The following is a 22,830-nucleotide window of genomic DNA, read 5'->3' on the forward strand; positions in this document are numbered from 1 at the left end:
ATACTATTATATTGGAGTGAAACAGAGACTCTGGCAGATATTCTTTCCTTCCTTGCATTCCTCTTTTGGAATTGAACAAATTGGTCCTAAAGCTACCTGCCTTTACCTGGATTTTCACTAGGTCTCACCTGTTCATTTTTAGACTTCTGTTTAGGATTTCACCTTCACTCTCTCAGGCAAAGTCTAGGAGAGCATTTGGCGGCCTGACGAGAGGGCACCGACACATGTTAATGAACACTTACTGATTTGCAGGTAGTTGGAGGTTCTTGTAGCCGGCGTCCGCCGGAGCCGAGCGTCTGTCCTAAGTGGGTGTGCGTGTAAGTCCACGAGCGAACCGACAAAGCAAAGGCGGACGCCTCCACCTCCGACTCCGCCCATTCGGCCCGCGCAGCAACAGGGGTCGGCCCGGAGCCCGCCGCAGCAGCACCCGGAGAGCGAGCCCCGCCGCCCCGGAGCAGCGCGCTCCAGGCGGAGGCCAGGAGGGGCGGGACGGCGTGGCCTCCGCTCCTCCCCGGGCCGGGGCGGGCCCGAGACCGCGGCCCTCCTCCCCGCGCCGGCCTCGTCACTGCGCCGCGGGACCGCCATGCCCGGCCGCCTGCTGCGGGGCCTGTGGCAGCGATGGCGCCGTTACAAGTACCGCTTCGTTCCCTGGATCGCGCTGAACCTAAACCACAACCCCAGGTGAGAGGGCGAGACCGGCAGGCCAGCGGCGCCATGTTTCGGCCCCACGACTGCGACCCGGCGGCGGGACGGGAGGCGAGGGGGCCCCGAGGGGGCGGGGCCTCCGGCGGGCGGAGCTTCAAGCGGACGGAGTCTCAGGGGGTGGAGCTTCGGGCGGCCTCTGGGGCCCGAAGGGGGCGGGGCCTGAAGGGGCGGGGCCCGAAGGGGCGGGGCCGAGGCTGGCGCCGTCGGAGGACAGCTGGGATACAGAAGGGGGCGGGGAGCCGGAGGGGGCGGGGCTGTGCCCCAATCTCCCAGGGTACCCCGCGCCGCCCGGTCTGCGAGGCGGGCGTTGCCCGCGGGCGGAGGCGCGTTCAGTCCTTTTTCGGTCTCAGCTGATCCGGGGCTCTGTCCCGGCAAAAAATAGAAACTTGTCAAAAAGAACAAAGCTCTTATAGCGTGAGGGTGCGTGGTCTTGTCTCCGCCAAGGCACAGTTAGGCGCTTGAAATCCCTTAGAAAAGCCAACCCGAGGTTTATTTTCGCAGCTCCGTAGTTCATCAGGTGAGGGCAACAGCTCGGACTGATGCATAGAAACGAGCAAAATGCCACTAAAAGCACGTCGGAGTGTTGGGTTGAGGTCAGGGACGTAGCGAGCGGCGGCCCTCGGCAGCGGCGTGCTAGCGACCTGCGTGACCTGCGAGAAGTTGGCTGAGCGCTCGCTCAGTGGCACGCCAGCTCCACGAAGGCCAGTTCATAACCAAAGAGCTTTTCCAAAGTTTCATTCGGCGGAAACGTGAGTTCAGGGCCATCCTTACCATAGCATTGTGAAGCGGGAATTGTTTTCCTTTTGTTAAGAAGTAAAAATAATACCATCATGCAAATTTAAGTGATGCAGCCGCTGAAGAAGTACGTACCCCCCGGGGAGAACGTGACAAAGTGTATCGTGTTAAATTTGTGTTTGAAATTACACGCCTATAAAAAGAGCCATTGCAATAGGAGGATTCTTATGTGATGTTCACGTAACGGCTGTATAGTGGGAAAAAGAACTATCTAGCTCTGTATGGGCTTCTGGCTGTTCCACTTAGCAGCTTTAGGATGTTGGGCAAGCTCCCCAACATCTCCAAGCCTGTTTCCCTGTCTGCAAAGAAGAGATCATATAAGGACCCAACAGCATTTGGTACAGTTAGAGCCTTCACAGATACTGACTGCTGTTAACTTGGGTAGGTATTGTCTGGAGTTAGGTAACTAGAGCTACTACCCCCAAACAACTTTTTCTGAACATCTTAGTTTTATCCTCTTCAGACACAGAACAATCGTCATTAAGGCCAGTTACTCAAGGCATGAAGGCATAAAGCCGGGCTTTTATCAGTTTAAGGGTAGTGAACGGAAACTTTTCCCGTTTTCAGGACCCTCCGATATGTTCCAGAGGAATCCAAAGACAAAGTTATCTCAGATGAAGATGTCCTAGGAACATTACTGAAAGTTTTCCAGGCTCTATTCATAAATGATCTCAATAAGCAATCAGATATCTTGACTATGCTTCCAGAAACTGTTAAATCAAACTATCACGACCTACTGTCAGTTCAACATCCAAGGGTGAAACTGCTTGAATACAGACATCAACAGCAAAATAACTTTAAGCCAGAAGAGATTCTTTATAAGACATTGGGTTTCAGTGTTGCCCGAGCAACTAGCTCATTGATTTCTGCTGGAAAAGGTGTCTTCGTTACCAGAGGATTGGTACCAAAAGGCGCGGTTGTATCTATGTATCCTGGTAATTGCACAATTAGTGCTTTGCCAAGAGTTCCTGTTTGTTGATTAATATAAGTTCAAATAAATACATAGCCCTGTAATCCTTCGCATAAGCAGTTGAATTGGAAACTCAGACTTCCACAATTTTTAAATCTTGATTTGGAAATTAACCATAAATTATTTTATGTGTTAGAAAGCATCCTTGAATATTTGTTGGAATAAATGCACTATTTACAGAAATTTTTCTAGTCAGTGTTTAAATATGGAATATAGTATGGCCTACTTTGATAAAATGAATTACTTAGAAAGCACTGTAGAATAAGTCAGTTGGCTTACATAATTGATAACTAAAGGTAAAAATAGTATGGGTTAAAAACAGGAAAGGTGGAATTTAAACCCATAAATCGGTGAATAAAGACCTTCCTGTCATTTCTACACTTGGGAAGTAAAGCAGCCTCTTGGCAAAAAGACCATTGTCTAGGATGCTCAATAGAGAAAGATGGTATTATTTGGTGTAGCACTTAATATGTGTGAATGTTTGAGTCAGACCAATATTTTCAAAAGGTCATTCTACTATTTTCTAATTTTACATCCCTAAACAAGAAAGTTGGTTTCCTCCTACACAACTAACCTAACTTTACAAAGACTAAATGGAACAAGCTGGCAACAAATGAATACTAAAACAAATTTGGGCAGCCCGGTGGCGCGGCGGTTTAGCGCCGCCTGCAGCCTGGGGTGTGATCCTGGAGATCCAGGATCCAGTCCCACATCCGGCTCCTTGCATGGAGCCTGCTTCTCCCTCTGCCTGTGTCTCTGTCTCTCTGTCTCTCTCTCTGTCTCTCTCTCTCTCTCTCTGTGTGTCTCTCATGAATAAATAAATAAAATCTTAAAATAAATAAATAAATAAATAAATAAATAAATAAATAAATAAATAAAACAAATTTAATAGATTAGCATGCCTGGTACATAGGACAAGCCCAGTAAATATTTATTTTCTCCTTTCCTCCATTGCCAGTGAAAAGAAAAATAACCTGAATGACAGGCTCATTTGTTCCTGTTTTGTGTACATTATTTAATCGGTTAGTAACAAAATACATTTCTTAAAAGACTTTTTAATAGATGTCAAATCACAGTCTACTTTAAAAAGCCAAAACAAAACACCCCCACAACTTTGTAAAACTGGACCTCAGATGTGGTGTTCACATTTTAATTAAACTAGTCACATTTTATTTGGCTGGGTGAGCAAGTTGGTCCTCTGCTCCATTTACTATTAAGCGCTCTTCAAAGGAGGAAAGTAGACAAAGAGAATGTGATAATCTAGGCTGGAGGCGAAATATTAGAAAAAGGTAGAGAAATTAAAACACTTCCTTTCATGTTATGTTTCATGTTATGTTTATCATGTTATGTTTCCTTTCATGTTATGTTTGTTTCAAAGAAAAGTCCATATGTTTATGATTTTTACATGTTGCTATCTCTTTATCTTATTGTGTAATAGGTACAGTATATCAGAAGTATGAGCCAATTTTTTTCCAATCCATTGGAAACCCATTTATTTTTAGATGCCTGGATGGGGTACTCATTGATGGAAATGACAAAGGAATATCAAAAGTTGTATACAGGTAAGTTAGTGCCCATGTTCAAACTTAATATAGGACCACAGCAAGATGACTATGACCACTGGCTGTTTTACTTTAAATAAAAATCTGTTCAAGCAGCTGCTCATTGGCAACTCAGTTGTCCTATTGGCAAGACAAAACCTTTTAAAGAGAAATTGAACTTGTTCGGTTCTAGGGCTAATTTTACGCTTTGGGATTTTATTGTAAGATATAAAAGAATAATCCCTAACCAATGCTTTCACCTGTTTCAGATCTTGCAATGGGAGGGATCAACTTGGTCCCTTCAAAATGAGTGATAGTACTTGGCTAACATCAGAAATTTGTAATCCACTGGCTGTAGGGCAGTATGTCAACAATTGTTCAAATGGTAAGTTGGCATCATGGGTCTGTGAGACAGGATATAAATACAGCAGTGGTAATTTTCTTCCTTTGTCCTATAATTGAGTGCCACAGGCAGTTAAATTTAACATCTCAGCTTTTCAAAGCCTGTAAGTAAACTATAACATTCTGGGGGCAGGTAGTAGAGAATTTGGGGAAGTAATGATATACATTGAGTAAGTTACTGTTTTTCTTCTGGTTTTGCAACAAATGTAGACAGTTGGTAACTGCTCTTTTGATCATTATTTTAGCATTGTTTTAATAGTTAACTTAGAGATCATTTTGTCAGTACTTCAGTCGAGCCTTGTAAGTTAAACTGGTATCCCCTTTCTGCTGCTCCATGTCTGAGTCTCTTATCTTCCCATAGGGCTTGACTTTCCCAAAAGTCTAAGTTTGATTTGGCTACATTTAGCGTAGCTTTTGGTGTTGGGGAGATGTGAACTTGAAACCTGACTCTTCTACTTAATCTTTAACCTTTCTGAGCCTCTGTAAATAATAGGGTCGCCTGGGTGATTTAGTCCGTTGAGCATCTGACCCTTGATTTCGACTCCAGGCATGATCTCAGGGTTGTGATATCGAGCCCCAAGTTGAGACCCTAGCTGGGCCCTGAGCCAGGTAGGCAATCTGCTTGAGAGTCTCTCCTGCTGCCTCTCCCCGCACTCACACATGTGTACACTCTTATCTCTAAAATAAATTTTTAAAGAAGTAAATAATAAAACATATAATCTGGTAATGCCTGGAACATATTAGTGATTATTAATTTGAGCATGTACTTATGAGAAAACCACACATCAAGTGCCATAATTCAGTACTATTTTCCATGACCTTGTAAAATGGCTGTTGCTAAAAATGATGTACTTGTTCCTAGACAGAGCAGCTAATGTCTGCTATCAAGAATTTGATGTGCCTGCAGTTTTCCCTATAGAGCTGAAGCAGTATCTTCCAAACATTGCCTACAGCTGTGACAAACAAAGGTCAGTCTTTTTCTATCTCTTGTCTTATGCTGTACTTAAAAAGCATTTTCCAGGGCACCTGAGTGGCTCAGTCCATTAAAGTGTCTGACTCTTGGTTTTGGCTAAGGTCATGATCTCGGGGTCCTGGGATCAAGCCCTACTTGGGGCTTTGCACTAAGCTGCTAAGCTTGTCTCTCTCCTTTGCTCTCTGCTCCTCCTCCAGGGCCTAATATCTCTCTCTCTCTCAAATAAACAAACATTAAAAAAAAAAAAAAAACACATTTTTCCAGAAAAAGCTATATAGAACTGGAGGTAATTTTTTTAGTCAAAATTTGTAACTTAAATTTTGATTTTCATCATACCTGAATGTGTTAATGTAGGCTTATTTAAAATGTAAAATTATCCATTAACTCCATTCATTCTGCTTATTAGCCATCTTTATGTGGTCATTTAAAAGTATCAACCTTAAAAAAATAAGGTATCAACCTTAAAATTTTTTTCGTGATTCTGTGTTTTTCTACTTAAAAAAATCTTCAAATACATTCTTACTTTAATCATTTTAAGGATCATGTTCTTCATCTCACCTGAGAGCACCCAGTTGAAGGAAAAAGCCAAATTACACTATTATTTCTCTTGCCAATTTCATAGGTTTGGAAACTTAACAATGAAAAAAAGATAAATAATCAGAAAATACGTATTTGTAATGTAATGTTTATTTTCTATTCATTAAGTGGAAAGTCTACTGAAAGTATTCGAGTAACAATTTCTAAATATAATTATGTAGAGCATTAACAATGCTATAGGAAGATATAATGTTAATGCCATTGAGCTGCCAGTTGTTTGTAAACTTTATTTTGTATGGGCCCCATTAAATTGTAAGATTAATGAGATTTAAAACATTATTTTCTGTGCTTAAAACTTGATAACTTCTATTTGTGTGTATTTGTATATCTAACAGTTTAGGGTTTTTAGCCATATATTCTGGAATATAATGTCATTACCAGCACAGAGCCTGACACGAGGCTCAAATTGACAAGCCTGAGAATAAAACCTGAGCCAAAATCAAGATGTTTAACCAGTTGAGCCACCCAGGAAACCCAAAATTCCAGTAGATTTTAAGTAATGTTTCCAGCTTTGCAGAATACAAGATACAAATTAATTTTAAAGTGCTAAACTATCATAAATGTCATTTCAAAATGCTTTTTGTGTTACCAGTTTTGGGAGCCTGAACATAAAAATAACATGTTCAGAAGTTAGTCAGTTATAAAAACTTACTGACTTGTGGTCTTTTTAAATGATATGGAATAGACATAATGTACTTTAAAACATAATTAGTTAACTGATTAATTTTTAAAGAAAGAAAGAAGATAACCCCATCAGGGATAATCCTCATGGGAATCAACTAACTTAGACAGTGGTAAGGAATTTGCATAAAATTATGTCTGTAAAATCTGTATTGGTTATATTAAAAATATGAACTTGGATCTGTTAACACTTAGAACTTTTGTATATTTTGCTTTTTGTTTTCAGCCCACTTCGATGTGTCATTCTTGTAGCACTCAGGGACATCAAACAAGGAGAAGAGCTTTTTTCAAATTACTATACAATTGTCAGCTAACTGTGAATTAGAAAGTAGGTTTTCTACTCAGCTGTTAACTCTAGATGTTTTTGTTAATTTTATCTCCTAGTTCCACCTATAGAACAAATATTTTGAGGCCTAATTAGAATGTGAATTTTTTGTTATTGATATTGTGTTTGTGATAAAAGCTATTTGCTTCATTACAACTTCAAACTTGTAATGCAATTTCAATTTTAATTGGCTTTCCCCTACACAGTAGCTTATTAAAACCTACTGCCTGAACTTAAATTTTCAATTTTTCTTTAATTTTGTATATCTTTGTGGTGGTTTATAAAATTTCAGCCAAGCCATCATTTTAACTGTACTTTTATGTAATAAACTAAAGCCAAAAATATATGTTGTATTATCATGAATTGTGTGTGTGTGTGATTTAAAGATTTGTTTTAGCTAGGTAAGGGGGAATTGGAATTCAATCTTATTTGAACATTCACACACATATACAAAGTTTGAAAGTGAGAGGTACTCTCTCTTTAGCATGGAAATACAGGCAAAAGTGGTGTGGAAGGGACATGTATTCCCCATTCTCTTATTTCAGTGGGGAGCGCTGATATTAGTGAAATTCCTGACCTCACTCTCCATCCATTGGAGGAGGAGTGATTTTCTGAGATCCTCTCTGGAGAACTAGGCCCCCATGGTTCAAACCGCTCTAGTTCCTTCTCTGTGGGCTTTCTGCCCAGCCAGTGACAGAGAGAGTTTGGTTCAGGTGGAATATTAGTGAGCTGGCCACAGCTCTGAAACCACCTTCTACAGTGAGTTTCATTCGTAATACTTACTTTGATCTCCATCCACCTGACTCCTGCATCTAACTCAGTTACAAATCTGGATGGAGTGGACGGTTTACTTATTGGACCCCTCCAATCCTAACATGGAACCTGTATAACCAGATTCTAACCACCTGAACAACAGCTTTCCTCACTTCATTTATTGCAATTTCAATAGCCTTCTAATTGCCCTCCCTGTTTCCACTCCTGCTACCTCTACGAATGGATCACCGAGAGGTTCTTGAACTCAAATCTTGACCCACCTCTGCTCAAAATCCTCTGATTACCCTTCAGATAGTGTAAGAAATGCCCAAGTGCTTCACATATATGATATAGTCACTCACCATCTCTTCCCTCATCTCTTACTCATTCTACCCCAGGCACTTCTCCCTCCTTGCCACTCCTTGAAGCTGCTGGGCGCACTTGCACTTTGGGCTTCTGCACTGGTTTTCTCTGCCATGGTCTTCCCCCAGAGTCACGTGGTTCATTCCCTCCCTCCGCCACCTTGCCCCACCATCCTACTGAAATTTACAATCCCCTACTGCCAGCCCTGAAAATTCCCATTACACTTTCCTTCTTTGTATCAGATTTTTCATGCACGGACAGTAAATGTATATTTGTGACAGCATCTGACTCTTTTTCTCAGCCTCAGCTTTTGAGTCACCAAGATCCTGGGAAAACAGGGAGACTCAGCTTATTACAAAAAAAAAAAAAAAAAGCCAATCTACTTGACCAAACTTGACCAAGAAGATCCTGTTACCCAGAACCTACCATAAAATACACAAATACTAACTCCTGTGGACATATTTGGGGGGGCTAAAGTATTTAGGAGTGAACTCTTGCAATATTGAAAAATTTAAAACTAGTTCAGGAAAAAAAAAAGGCATGTTATATAAGAAAATAACAAGTATGGTAAAATGTCAATTGTTCAACCCGGATTTTTCTTTATTCTGTTCTTTTAACTTTTGTCTTAAAAAGTTTTTCTTTTAAAGTTAAGAGCAAAGTCACCACTAGTATAAGGGTAATTTAGGTCATCATGTTTTTAGTGAATACCTACTACTATGTACAGGGTCCTGAGTGAGTCAAAGAATAAAACATGGTCCCTGCTCATAAAATGCTCATGGTGGGAGTATAAAGCTTGCCTAGTGTCATGATTTGGTCTGCACTGGAGAGGTGACCGAATTTTTTTAACATAACATAGATATTTTAAAACAATCATAGATCTTTCTTACTAAAATGATTGTTCAGACTTACATTTCATTTCTGACATACTTCTGAAATGCTTTTATGAGTCCTATACCAGAAAACAACTTTGTGGCAGTACAGGCTTTACCTCTATAATAGCCGTCTCATCAAAACTAAAGTGAATGTCAACTAGTGTATTAAATCTAGGAACACATGAGCACTTTTGGTCTAAAACCACAAATGCAGGGCCCCTGTGCACAGCTTTGTCAGAGAATCCACACACAGAAAAGGAGGATTTGAGAACACCTACCTAGTTGAGAAATCAGCAGCAGTCTATGTATGTCCTAGGGATGAGGACAAAGTGTATATAATGAAATACCCAACTTACAGACGCTCTGAGGCCTTTGAGAAGTCAGTGAAGCAGCAAGCTCAAAGCCCATCACTGACAGACATTATGGCCAACAAGGATGTCTGTAAGTCACAAGACATTCTGTTCCTACAAGGCTTTCCTCCCTCCCCTAAAAGCCTGAAGTACTTTGTAACCCTCACATGTTACTTGGCTGCACTCTTGGCTAGATTCAAAGCACTGGTGCTTGTCCCCACCTGAAGGCACTTCTGTGTTTGTGTCCACCACAGTCTGCACACTAAGGTTCTGTGGTGGCTGTGCATGAAAGAATGTGGTTTTAGACAAGTAACCAAAGCAGAGGAGTCAGAGGGCTTGCTTTCATTTTATCCTCTTCGTGTCCTTATACAAAATCTGGACCTTATGTGCAATCTGATTATTGCATATTAAGAATGGACTAGAATCTCTCTCCCTCTTCCTCTGTCCTTCCCCTCCATGCTCTCTCTCAAATAATATTTTTTTTGAAATTTTTTAAAAGAACGGACTAGATAAAGCTCTGCTCAGAGCAAATGAAATGGGAACAAATTTGTGAAATTAGGCTAAAGCAAGATCGTCAGCTTGAAAAGATGAAGGTTTAGAGAAGATATTTTCTAGAGTCTACTAAACTATGAATACTATGGATAATAATGACTAATTTACAATATGTCAAATAATAACGTCTGATCAAGCTTCAGATATGTCTTCCTAAAATACAAAGTTACCTAGAACAGTGTTTGAAACATAATAGACATCCAATAAGTATTTCCTGAATTAAAGTATAATAAGCCTCACTTTGGAATGGCTGCTTCATTATAGATGGAAATTTGTCATAGATGATTTAAAGAAAACTTATTTTTATCTACCAACTTTGACACTTACCTATCATATTTACTACAGCAAAAAACTGAAAAGTGGTTAAGTTTCTACCCATGTGTTATAGCTTAAGATCATTAAATAAAAATTTAATTGCCGCAAATACTCACACGAACCAAGAAAAAAAAAAAGATTTCCAGATTTTTATTTCTGGAACTGTACACCAGGTATTAAAGTACAACAAATACAAAATAATGCTCAAAAAAATCAGTGTTTATGTACAAATATTAAAATCAATGCAACAATAGCAACTTCCTCTTGAACATCTGATACTAAAACTTGTTGTGATTGTCACTAATTAATCTCATACTCACAGGGTACTTATTTCAAACTGGGACAATTGGAATCACTGGTCATCTAAGAGGAATTTTTAATATCTACCATATTTAACAATAAAACTAATAGTTTCCTCCTTTTAGTGAAAAAATTAAGAACTTTTTAAAAAACATAGTAATGTCAATATTTTTATAAATTATTTCAATTTCCATTTGTAGACAATGTGCTTTGAAACTCTGGGCAAACAATCTCCTTGGTGGTCAGGTTTATTCATTAGTTTACATTCAAAGTTGAAATATTTACTAGAGACTTTGGTTAAATTAAATAGTATCACTATGCTCTATTAGATCTGACGTTCTCAAATATTTATGACCCTCAATTTTAAAAATTAAAAAGGAAACAATTGCACAATTCTTTGACCTAATTGTACACACTTTAGTATTGTTTAAACAGTATTCTACATCCTTCAAGTAAATTCAGCAGTTGACCATGACAAGAGGAAAACCAAACATTTAAAAAGCTAGCATGGAAAAGATGCAGTACGACCAACAAAAGTAAAGTATTGCTATAATCACAGCACCAGTTACACTTCTAAATGAATCCGCTGTCCTCTTCAAATTCCCTGTACAGAAAAGATACATCAGCCAACAATGCAACAGCTCACCATGGATTTTTGGTTTGTTCATAAGAAAATAATGTGGCAAAAGAAAAAAAGAATTTATCACAGTTTGTTATAAGAATTGTGCTTAACACTTGATAATAAAGGCATTATTGTTTCTTCATAAAATTGCAAATCAGTAATTTTCATGCTCTCAAACGCAATTCTTCTAATAAACAGTAACAAATTCTCTGTTAAGATGCTTAACTGGAGGGGGAAAAAACCCAGTAAACCCAGCGTTCAAAAGAAAATTCAATAAATAGCTATTTTACATGGATAAAGTCATAGTGGTACAATTTATGAATGTCACATCAAGCATGCACAAAAATGGTATTATACATGGCAGAAGCAGTCAGAAAATATTGAATTAGATCTAAAAAGATATGAAGAATTTACACATATATATACAAAAATCTTGCAAATTATTGCCTCATTTTAACAAGGAATTAAAAGTAAACGTTACCAGCTAGTTAGCACTCTCTAAGAGGCTAAAATCAGATTGACATTTAAAAATCTATTAAACTAGCTGGAATTTATTTTTCTCTCATATCATTTTCTGGATTTTGGTCAAAAATCTTTATTTAAATAACTAAAGTGTCCATTCAACTTGCTGATAATCAAAACTTTAGATAAGAAACACTGTTTCCATCTTTTATCAAGATCCCAGCAATGCATAGATAAACTGAATATGTTACTGCATCAGCTACTGAGAATGGGCATGTTCATTTAAGTGCAACTGGTATTAGCATTCAGTCATCTTTGTGTAAATTACTTTATACAAACCAGCCACTGTAAACCCAGAGTGAAAATCAAAGTTAAAACAATGGAAGATTATGGCCAGTATCTTACTAAATTATAAAAGGTATACTGATTTTTAACAAAAGAAATAAGGTTCAAAGTTTAGCACAACACCACAGCAATAAGAAGCTGATAACTTGGATAAAAATATCTTAAAGCAACACAGAGCCCAGGCTACCCATTATTTACTGTGTGCATAGAGGAATGCTAGACTTTAGATGTATAAATTAGAGACTGATTTTAAGTTATTAATTTAACTACTTTTGTCCACTGTGCTAAACTAAATTTTATAGTAAATATGCTACTGCGTAAACACTTCAAAGCAATCTTCATTAAAATGCTGCAAAGAAAAATAAGAATACACATCATCCAAAACTAAGGATGTCATTGCAGTTCACAGTTTGTATAATAAATACCCTCCCTTTCCATCACTACAAAGGTCACTACAACCTATCTATTCATCAGCACAACCTTGAAGCAACTTATTCTTACAAATATGAGCACTGCAGCCAAACATTTAAGTTTTTTGCAAAGCAAGACAACTAGTAGCAATTGAAAATTAAGACGGTGCAAAAAAAAAAAAACAACCCAAAGCAAAATTCTGTTTTAAACTAAATTCTAAAAGCAAAGCTTATTACACCCTAATACTGTATTACATATTGTTTGATTTCACCTTTTAACTTAAAGAGCAAAAAGGCCAAAGTTTAGGACAATGGCTTCTCATTCACAATGTCTGGAATAAAGATAAAACTGAGTATGAGATGCATCTGAACGTCTCTCACTTTTTAAAACTTAAAGTGGTAAAGTACCATTCTATTTCAGATAGAAACTCACATTTTTCTTGCCAACTGTTCAAGCTAAACAAAAAAGTTTAAATATACTTCAAGGTTCTACTGCATTAAGTGTAAAATCTAGAAGTCCCTCCAAAATATTAACACTTTGAACTGCAGTGCTACAACTTAAGAAGTGTCCCAAAATGTAAACCATTGAGTGGCAACATCCTAGGCTTTGTAGACAGCTGTAAGTCAGTTGCCTCAGGATAAACTAAATTATTAACGACCAGTATGATTTGTACAATAATAATCTTGACAATGGTGGACAAAACCCCATCTGAATACCACATCTTCAAATGCCAAATATTTAGCCAATAAATGAAGGTACACAGAACTCTTCCCACAGTAAAATGACCGATTCTGTGTAAGGTAGCCCTGGTCTAGAATTTTGAAACAGGATCCAAGCAAGCGTCTTCATAATGTGCACGCGGTTCCTTGTGCTGGCTTCCATAAAGATGGACTTGCTGTTTTGTAAACTGAAGTGCTCTAGTTGAGTAACATGAGAGAAGTTTCCATTTAAAAAAAAAAATCCTTGCATGTTTGTGCAGTTTAAAGAAACCTACCCCTGCTTTTATTTAATTAAGAAAATAAAACCAAAAAATGCTACATTGAGCAGGGATTGGGATCGGTACCTGTAAACATTGTGATTCCACTGCATCCATTACGGCAAAAGGAATTTACACGAAAAGAAGCCACTCCATTCAGTTCAGAACATCTGTGCTGGTTTTGAGCTGGTGGCCTCTGTCTACAGGTTTTAAAACTGGGAGTGAGGGCAGTGGGGAACAGAAAAGAATAGAAAAAGAAGGGAGTGGAGAAGAGGTACTGGGGGATGAGGAAGAGATAAGCAGAGCTTAAAGCTGCACCACAGAGTTCAATCTTAGTTCCCAACTCTGCTAATCATAGTTCATTTCCACATTTATGGATTGAAAAATGAAAATACTCTTGATAAATCAAGATATAGTTCTATACATACTGACATCACTGATGTCATAGTGAAAAAGGTTCAAACTTCCAGTGAAAGACTAAGCAAACCTGATCCTTTCCTCAAGTTTACTGGTACTGCACACCCACTGTTTTTGGGCCCTTCACTCCTGTCACTCTGAGTGAAGGGCGGCATGCTGATGCAGAGCATGGGCACCGATGAAACCATTGGTCTCACTGGCAGACAGACTGCCAAAGTCAGCCACGGAGACAGCCATTTTGGCACTGGTGATGTGATGCGTGTGATTTTCAAAGTCCACACCCAAATTATTTACAGAAACCTCATTCATAAAGGATTCAGGAACAGCAATGCCCATTTTCAATCTCTTTGCTGGTCTTTCTGACTCTTCACTGCACATGTTCATGGGGTTTAGCTCCGAGTGATAAAATCCAGTCTCAAATAAATTAAAACAATCACTTTCCCCATTGCTAGGCAGGGTGAGTAACTCCTCTGTTACCACAGGCACATGATTGACTTGTCCACGGGGTGTGTTGCCCAGTGGAGGAAAGCTATCATCCAAACAATTCACATCCGTAGGGTTGCACACAGTTGCCACACTGTTGGTCAGAGCTAAAAAGAAAGAGAAAATGGTTGAAATACATGGTCCCAAGTCATGAAACAAAGAGGACACAATTTTGCCCTAAGCCAAAGAAAAAAAAAAAAAGATGCTCATTTTACCTGTCAAGTCACTGGCAGTGAAAGAGTTGAGAATGTTCAGCTGTTGATCAGGAAGCGGCTCAGGTCGATTAGAAGTTAAGGCTGAAGAATTTACGGTTGAACCCAAAGCTTCTGTTTCATCTACCAAACGATCCATATAGTCCCTAAAAAATGTACCCCAATAATTTCAAGACTGCATATCACAGTTAAAACCAGAAGCCTTTAAAATCAAGCCCACGGTACTTACGTAACTCCAGGGTGATGGTTGTATCGTTTCTTTCCAAATCTTGTCTGTTGAGCAAAGTAATCATAACGTTCAGATTTCTTCCACATATAGTAGAATGCTACACATTCAGCAACTGTTCTGGTTCTCACCTAAAAAAGTTAAAATTTTAAATAGAAATCAACAGACCTATTTTTAAGTAACTTTTTTTTAAAGATTTTATTTACTTATTTGACAGAGGGAGAGAGAGAAAGCACAAGCAGAGGGAGAGGGAGAAGCAGGCTCCCCACTAAGCAGGGAGCCTGATGCAGGGCTCAATCCCAGGATTCTGAGCCAAACGCAAATGCATAACCAACTGACCTAACAAAGGCACCTCACTGGCTTGTTTTTTTGTTTTGTTTTGTTTTGTTTTTTTTAACAACACTATAGCTTCAATCCATGGGTCTTATTTTCTATCCTCCCAATTATAAATTCTAAACATTTTACTTATAAAAAGTGTCCTTACATTTACACTATTTAATCATAAGGATACCTTCAAAAGTCCAAGGTTATTTAAGTCAGAATATGTTCATTTATAAAAATGTGTATCCAGAAATGATCTTCCACCTTTACTGAAAATCTTAAAACACTGGCAGCCTTTACTTTTCCCCACTGAGTTCCCACTATGATTTTGACTGCCACAGGAGTTCTTAACCTCAAGAAGTCCACGAACAGAATTCACTGGTATCTATTAAATTTCAAAATTATATGCAGGTACACTTTCCTGGGGAGAGGGAATGCAGCTTCATCAGCTTATCAAAAGGTTCCATAATACAAAAGAGATAAAGAACCCTTAGAAAGGAGGGCAGCACTCAAATGCATCTGCAATTTAAGATGATTTGCTAGCTAAAGGCAAGGTGTTTTCCTTCAACATGAGTTTGGTTCACAGCTCCAACAAAGTTTCTCAAAAACAACCACCACACAATAATAAAATTTGAGCCTTGACAACTTGGCTCCACATCCAGACTAGAGCTGCTCAAACTGTATATAGCTCCATGTATGAGTTCAGAAATACAAACTTCCGTGTCCTTATCTAATACACGCTTTCTCCACTGCTTAATCAGTATCCAATAAAGAAATTTCAGGGGTGCCAGGGTGGCTCAGTCGGTTAAGCCCAGAGACCCACACAAATGTAAGTCTTCCTTTGGCTCAGGTCATGATCCCAGGGTCCTGAGATCAAGCCCCGCACAGACTCTCTCCTCTCCATCTGCCTACCACTCTGCCTGCTGATCTGCCTACTAGTGCTCCCTCTGTCAAATCACTAGATCAAATCTTAAAAATAAATTATACATTTCAATAAACATCATTCACTGTGTTTGTGGTGAATGTAGGCTTCTTGGGGACAGAGACCTTTCCTGTCTTATTCACTGATGTATCTCTAGCACATAAAACAATGTCTGGCAAATGGTAGAACTTAATTATTTATGGAATGAATGGATAGATTTCATAAATCACTGCAAAACTTATGTTTTATTTTGACTTAAACAATCCAGACTTCTTTAAAAATGTTTTATCTACTGACTAAATTAAATATTTCATCTCATCTTTGAAAAAACATTAGGTGTTCATACATACAAAAAAGGCATTAAACTATTCAACATCTTACTGGAAGGTCTAGCCAATTCAATAAAACAAGAAAAAAGAAAGGTATACAAATTGAGAAGGAAGAAATAAAACTGTCTCTTCACAGATATGATTGTCTACATAGAAAATTCCAAAGAATCAGCAAAACACTCATGGAACTAATAAATAGCTAGGTTACAGGATACAAGATTAATATGCAAAGGTCAACCGCTTGCCTATATACCAGTAAAAAACAACCAATATGTAAAATTTAAAAATACAGTAACATTTGCATTAGGACCCCAAATATGAAATATTTAGGTACAAATCTAACAAAGTACATGTAAGACCTATGTGAGGAAAACTATAAAACCATGATTAAAGAAATCAGAGATCTAAATAAATGGAGAGAGATTCCCATTCATGGGTAGAAAACTCATAACTAACTGTCAGTTCTTCCCAACCTGACATATAGATTCAGGGCAATCCCAATCAAAATCTCAGCAAGTTACTTGGTAAAGACTGACAAACTAATTCTAGAGCTTACATGGAAAGGCAAAAAACAGAATAGCAATACCATATTAAAAGAGAAGAACAAAGTTGAAGGACACTACCCAACCAAGACTTACTATACAGTTACAGTAGTTAAGACTGTGTGCTACTGGTGAAAAAAACAGACACAAAGATTAATGCAAGAGAATGGAGAGCCACAGGGACCCATACAAATGTAGTCAACTAATCCTTAACAAAGAGTAAAGGTGATGCAATGAAGGATAGTCTTCTAAACAAATGGTGTTAGAACACCTGGATATCCACATACAAAAACAAAAACAAAGAAAGAAACTAGACATAGATATTAACAACTTTCACATAAACTAAAAATGGAATATAGACATAAATGTGAAATGCAAAACTATAAAGCTCCTAGAAGATAACGTAGGAGATAAAGCTAGATGACCTTGCAGATAACAATAACTTTTTAGATGTAACACTAAAAACATGATCTTTTAAAAGAAAATTTGATTAGTTGAAGTTTAAATTAAAATCTTCTACTTTGCAAAAGACAGGAGAATGAAAAGACAGCCAAATACAGGGAGAAAATAGCTGCAAAACACAGATGTGATAAAGAACTACTATCCAAAATATGTAAAGAGCACTTAAAACTCAACAAGGCAACAAATCACTCAATTTAAAAAACAGGTTAAAGGTCTTGACACCTCATAAAGAAGATACACACATGGCAAATAGGCAAATGAATAGATGCTCCACATCTTATGTCATCAAAGAAATGCAAATGAAAACAACAGGATACATTACACACCTATTTTAACAGCCAAAATCTAAAACTCTCACAACACTGAATGCTGGAGGAATGTGTAACAAGAGGAACACAGTGCTGGTGGGAATGCAAAATGGTAAAGCCACTTTAATGGATGTTTTGAAGGTTTTCTACAAAACAAAACATACTCTTACCATAGAATCCAGCAATCCCACTCACTGGCATTTAGCCAAAGGAGTTGAAAACTTAAGTCTGTGCAAAAACCTTCATACTAGATATTTATAGTAGCTTATAACTATCAAAACTTGAATGAGACCAAGATGTGCCTCAACAGGTGAATGGATAAACTAGGTATATCCATACAATGAAATAAAGAGAAAGGTGTTAAAACAAAATACACTATCAAGCCATGAAGACACAAAGAAATCCTTAAAATGCATACTAAGTCAAAGAAGCCATTCTGAAAAGGCTACATAGTATAGGATTCCAACCATATGACATCCTGAAATGGCCAAAGTATAGAGACAGCTATGTGTTGGGGTAGGAGGGAATGAGAAGAGATTGGAACTGGTTGGAGTACAAGGGATTTTAGGACTGTGAAACTATTCCATATGATACTATAACAGTGAGTATCATTATATATGTAATGGTAAAGATATTACACATTTGTCAGAACCATAAAACACAGAAAGTGAACCATTATGTAAACCATTATGTATCAAGACTTCAGTTAATAATATATCAATATTGGTTCATTAGTTGTAACAAATGTATCCCAGTAATGTAAGATATTAATAATAGTGGAAGCTGCATATGTGGAGATAATGGGTATATAGGAACCCTGTGTACTCTCTGGTCAATTTTTCAGTAAACAAAAATTTGTTCTAAAAAATAAAATGAAAAATAAATATGATCTTGACCTACCCACCTACATACTTCAGAATCTCATGTTCCTTTAGGATGAAGAGAGATAATAATAAACAAGCATATTTTAATTATTCCAAACTATTAGAATATACACACGTAGACACTTTTTTAAAAACTGAATTTATTTTTAAGAGCAGTTTTAGGTTTACAGCTGACGCGAGCAGAAAGCACAGAGTTCCTAGGAACCATCTCCTGCTTCCAAACATGCATAGCTTCCTCCACAGCGGTACATGTTACAGTCGATGTATCTACACCGGCACATCCTTAGTACCTAAAGTCCATCATCTGGATTAGGGTTCACTCAAGTATTAGACATTATAAGGTACTGACAAATATATAATGACATATATCCACCATTATAGTATTATGCAAAATAGTTTCACCATCCTAAAAATCCTCTATACTGTGTCTATTATTCATCCCTCCCTCTATGACAAATCTTGAAACCATTGATTTACTGTTGCCACAGTTTTGCCTTTTCCATAATATCATATAGTTGAAATCAAATAGTATATAGCCTTTCCAGATTGGCTTCTTTGACTTAACAATATGCATTTAAATGTTCCCCCATGTCTTTTTGAAGCTTGATAGCTCATTCCTTTTAGCACTGAATAAAATTCCATTGTTTGGATGTGCCACAATGTATTTATCCATCTACCTCTCAGGGTGTACTTACCCATCCACCTCAAAGGATATCTTAATTGTCTCCAAGTTCTGGCAATTATGATTAAACCTGCTATTTCCATAAATACCAATGAGTACAACTGCTAAACCATATGGTTAAGAGTATGGTTAGCTTTGCAAGAAACCTCCCAACTGTCTTTTAAAGTGGCCAAACTATTTTGCATTCTCATCAGCAATCAGAGTTCCTGCTGCTCCACATCCTCACCAGCATTTTATGTTATTAGAACTATAGTTCTAGCTGCTAAGAGAAAACATTTTGAGGCCACAAACCTCTGAATAGCTTAGAAAGAAATCAAAGTCAAGAAAAATGGTATAAGGCTAAGACTACCTGCAAAATATAGTAAATATATTTTCCATGAGTAAAGGGTAACAATTATGTATGTCAAAAGACAGATGAGTACACTATCAGCCATACCATGAGCAGGCCCATGGCAAATCCCAGTCATGTTTAGAGCAATGTTAATGTCCAGAAAGCATTAGCAAAATCTTCCCTTTTTGCTACCCAGGTGACTTAAAACATATTTGCATATATTCATTGTAATTACTAAGCAATCTGTATGAATTTGCCTAACTTACCTTATTCTTCTGTATAAGGTGAAAATCTTTTCCAAAAAGCATGAGTGCATGTTCAAAGCTCCGGCACTCATCTTCTGTCCATGCAGTCATTCCTTCTAAGAAATTTAAAAAGAAACTTCATTGGCCTCAGGCTCTTTTATATGAATTGCTAGTTTACTTTCAGTACATTTCCCCTATAAAAGGCCATGAACTAACTATCTCTCCCTCAATCTCTCTCTCTCTCTCTCTCTCTCTCACACACACACAGAGTTCTATATGCAGGTTTCAGTTAGGATTACCAAAAATAAGCACAATACAAAACTTATTTAAAAACAACAATACCAAAATATAAACACTGGTGTTTTTTTCTCTGCATGGTAGGATAAGAAAGTAATGTTTTTCTATAATTTATGCTCATTGTTTTTCTGATTTTTTTAAACAATGTGCATGTATTTTTTCAAATTAGAAAAAAAAGGTTATTTCCTTTATGAAAAAAAAAAAAAAGCCTATTTTGGTATTGTATCAAAACCATAGTGCTTTTATCTAAAGACCATAAAAAATCAAAACATACTTATTTCAAGTCAGTTTGCAGAGTGCTACACTCTGGAAACCCAACAGAAATAAGAAACAGCCCATGTTCTCAAAAAACTAAATCCCATTCAACTTCTCAGAAGACACTAATGTTAGTGCCCTCAACTCTGGGGCAGAGGAAACTTGAAGTTCTTCACTCAAAGACACTGGGGACAGGTCCCCATTAAGAGTAGTCTACCATGAAGATAAAACATAGTTTGAACTAAAGAAAAACCCATATCTAGTTTTTGAGATTAGGAGGAAATAAAATAATTTTCTCAAAAGAGCTTTTACAAAAAACAATTCAACAGACTATCTCAACCTACAAATTTAAATGTACGGTTTTCAGCCTATTTTTCCAGATCATTTATAAAATATTACTGAGTATCATTTCACTCTATATATACTTAATGAAAGCTATGGTGCATGCAATATAATGACAAAACTACTGAAATTAAAGTTAGGTATTTTCCTTGATACACACAAAACAAAGCCTAAGCATTATAAAAATTTCACTACATGATTACTAAAAATACCCTTCTTATAATAAATTTGATGGAATATATTATACATGTTTTTTATCTTTGATCTCCTTTTCATTTCCTGTTTGATTTAAAAAAAAAAGAAAAAACTTTTTTTCCAATGAAATCATAAAATCATTCTTTTTAATTACTTTGGATATATTGTCATCTCTGGGGTCTGCTTTGTTCTGTAACTATTTCTTCAAGAAAGTGGAGGTGACAGGGGGATAACTAATTTGTATTTGAACAATCTCTGGTACGTCTAAAAATAGAGGGCAAGAAAAGGAAAAAATTATTGGCTATGAAGATGAACACCGATCTTACAAAGTGATACAGGACTGTTCCATCCTTTACAATACTTTGTTTATTCTAATCCCCAAATGAGCATCCCCTATCATTTCCCTGTCTTGATTCCAAGTGTTTCTTACCTTGAGATGCCTTTCCATTGCAGCAGTACCTTTCAATTGCTTCCTTTATATTATGGTTACACTTGAGAAGTTCATATAATGCCTATAAGAGAAAGGGGGGGAAAAAAACCTATTCAATAAAAATTACCAGAAATACACACTTAACAGCATTAAAACAGGAAGAAAAACAAAACAAAAAGAAAAAACGAACAAGACTAGTAAGAGTCCTGACAAATACTGCCTGAAATGCTCTCTAAATGCAAGACATTTGGAGCTTTTGCTTGCCCAAACATTAACTCTACTTAACTATCCTGGTGATGGCCTCTGGCATACCAGGGGTTTGTTCATTTTCACTCTACCCCTCAGAAGACACCCACCAGTATCATTCTTGACTTTTGTTTTTTAATTGCCCACCCATCTGAGCCGGGGCAAATTTCCCCATTGTAGATGATTTTTTTCTAATTGGGATAAATTAGAACTGTGGTCTTGTTTCTTGATATCACCTACTCCCTGCCTTTCAGAGTGCTAATAAAAGGGAACAGAAGCAGGCCTAGAATAAAAGGATGGTACTTGATGACTAGGGTTTATAATGGTCTCATGGTCTACTATGAAGGATGTCATTTTCTAAATATTAGAATTTCTTCTCATTAAATGTTTGGAATTATAAATACACTAAATAGCAGCAGAGAGAACTTAACTGAGAGTTAAGTAATAATCTACCTTCCCAGGTATTTCCAAGGAAGGCAAACATGGCTCAATATTAGTAAACCTATTAATACATCAAAAGGTTAATGATCAGGACATAAGTAATCATTAAAATATAATCTAGATGCTAAAAAAGCATCTGATACATCAGTATCCATCTTTAATTTTAAAAAGACGATAACCATTATAAGTGTAAGTAGATGATTGCTATTTCACTTAGGATCACTGAGGTTGTTAAAGATACAGAGTGAAAAGTATATGAGAGGGGGAAAATGATGTCAGAAGACAAAACTAGGGGCATCCAAAAAAACCCTTATTAGGCAGTATTCCCAGCCCCATCCCACATACAATTAATAGTATCCTGCCTCTCTAGGTACACAGTGCTTAACAAAGCAAATTTATACAATCTTAATAGATAATACTTTCCAACACTTCCTGAATAAAGTTCAAGAATAATCCAAAAAATACCTTTATTATAAAATCTACAAGTCCAACCATAGAGAATGTTTAAATGACATTATAGCCACAGGATGGAACATACTATCATCATTGAAAAAATTCTCAATGGCAAAGGAAAATAAGTGATTCAAATTAAGGTATGTGCATATGCATAGAAGAAAAAAACAGAAAAGAAAGCGTGAAACAATGTGGGGTGGTTATCATGAGGACTTGGGACTTTTTTTAAACCAGTATTTTCCAAGTTTTAAAAATCTCTCGGAAAAAAAGATATCCTGTTCACATGCAAAAAATATTTGAACCAAATATAAGAAAATTAGGAAGGGCACCTCACTGGCTTAGTTAAGCCTCTGACTCCTGATTTCAGGGTTGTGCAACTGAGCCCTGAGTCACACTATGGGCTGGATGGGGAACCTGATTCTCTCTCTGACCTCCCTGCCCCCTCCCCCTTAAAAAGGAAAATCAAGAAGAGACCAGTTAGCAGCTGTTTCAACAGA

At 37.4% G+C, this 22,830-nt stretch overlaps 2 protein-coding genes across 7 annotated transcripts in view; one reads left to right on the forward strand and one right to left on the reverse strand.

Moving 5' to 3' along the window:
- Positions 1–412: 412 nt before the first annotated feature.
- SETD9 (SET domain containing 9) lies at positions 413–7,333 on the forward strand. Its single transcript, XM_026018892.2, has 6 exons — positions 413–681; positions 2,068–2,435; positions 3,909–4,032; positions 4,281–4,396; positions 5,276–5,381; positions 6,891–7,333. The coding sequence occupies exons 1-6, from the start codon at positions 584–586 to the stop codon at positions 6,976–6,978; spliced, it is 900 nt and encodes a 299-aa protein (XP_025874677.1). The 5' UTR covers positions 413–583; the 3' UTR covers positions 6,979–7,333.
- A 2,996-nt stretch (positions 7,334–10,329) lies between these two features.
- Positions 10,330–22,830, reverse strand: part of MIER3 (MIER family member 3) — a 31,427-nt gene continuing 18,926 nt past the window's right edge. For 4 of the 6 annotated variants that reach the window (XM_072749956.1, XM_072749958.1, XM_072749959.1 and 1 more), the window contains 5 exons: positions 21,194–21,275; positions 19,696–19,790; positions 14,652–14,779; positions 14,426–14,568; positions 10,330–14,317 (listed from right to left, as the gene is read on the reverse strand). In XM_072749956.1, coding sequence (XP_072606057.1) covers positions 13,860–14,317; positions 14,426–14,568; positions 14,652–14,779; positions 19,696–19,790; positions 21,194–21,275 — 906 coding nt within the window. In that variant the 3' untranslated portion in view covers positions 10,330–13,859. The remainder of the gene's footprint in view (positions 14,318–14,425; positions 14,569–14,651; positions 14,780–19,695; positions 19,791–21,193; positions 21,276–22,830) is intronic. The other 2 variants (XM_072749957.1, XM_072749960.1) reach the window with 1 other exon arrangement.

The sequence above is a fragment of the Vulpes vulpes genome, chromosome 2 (genome assembly GCF_048418805.1).
Source record: "Vulpes vulpes isolate BD-2025 chromosome 2, VulVul3, whole genome shotgun sequence".
Lineage (NCBI taxonomy): Eukaryota > Metazoa > Chordata > Mammalia > Carnivora > Canidae > Vulpes > Vulpes vulpes.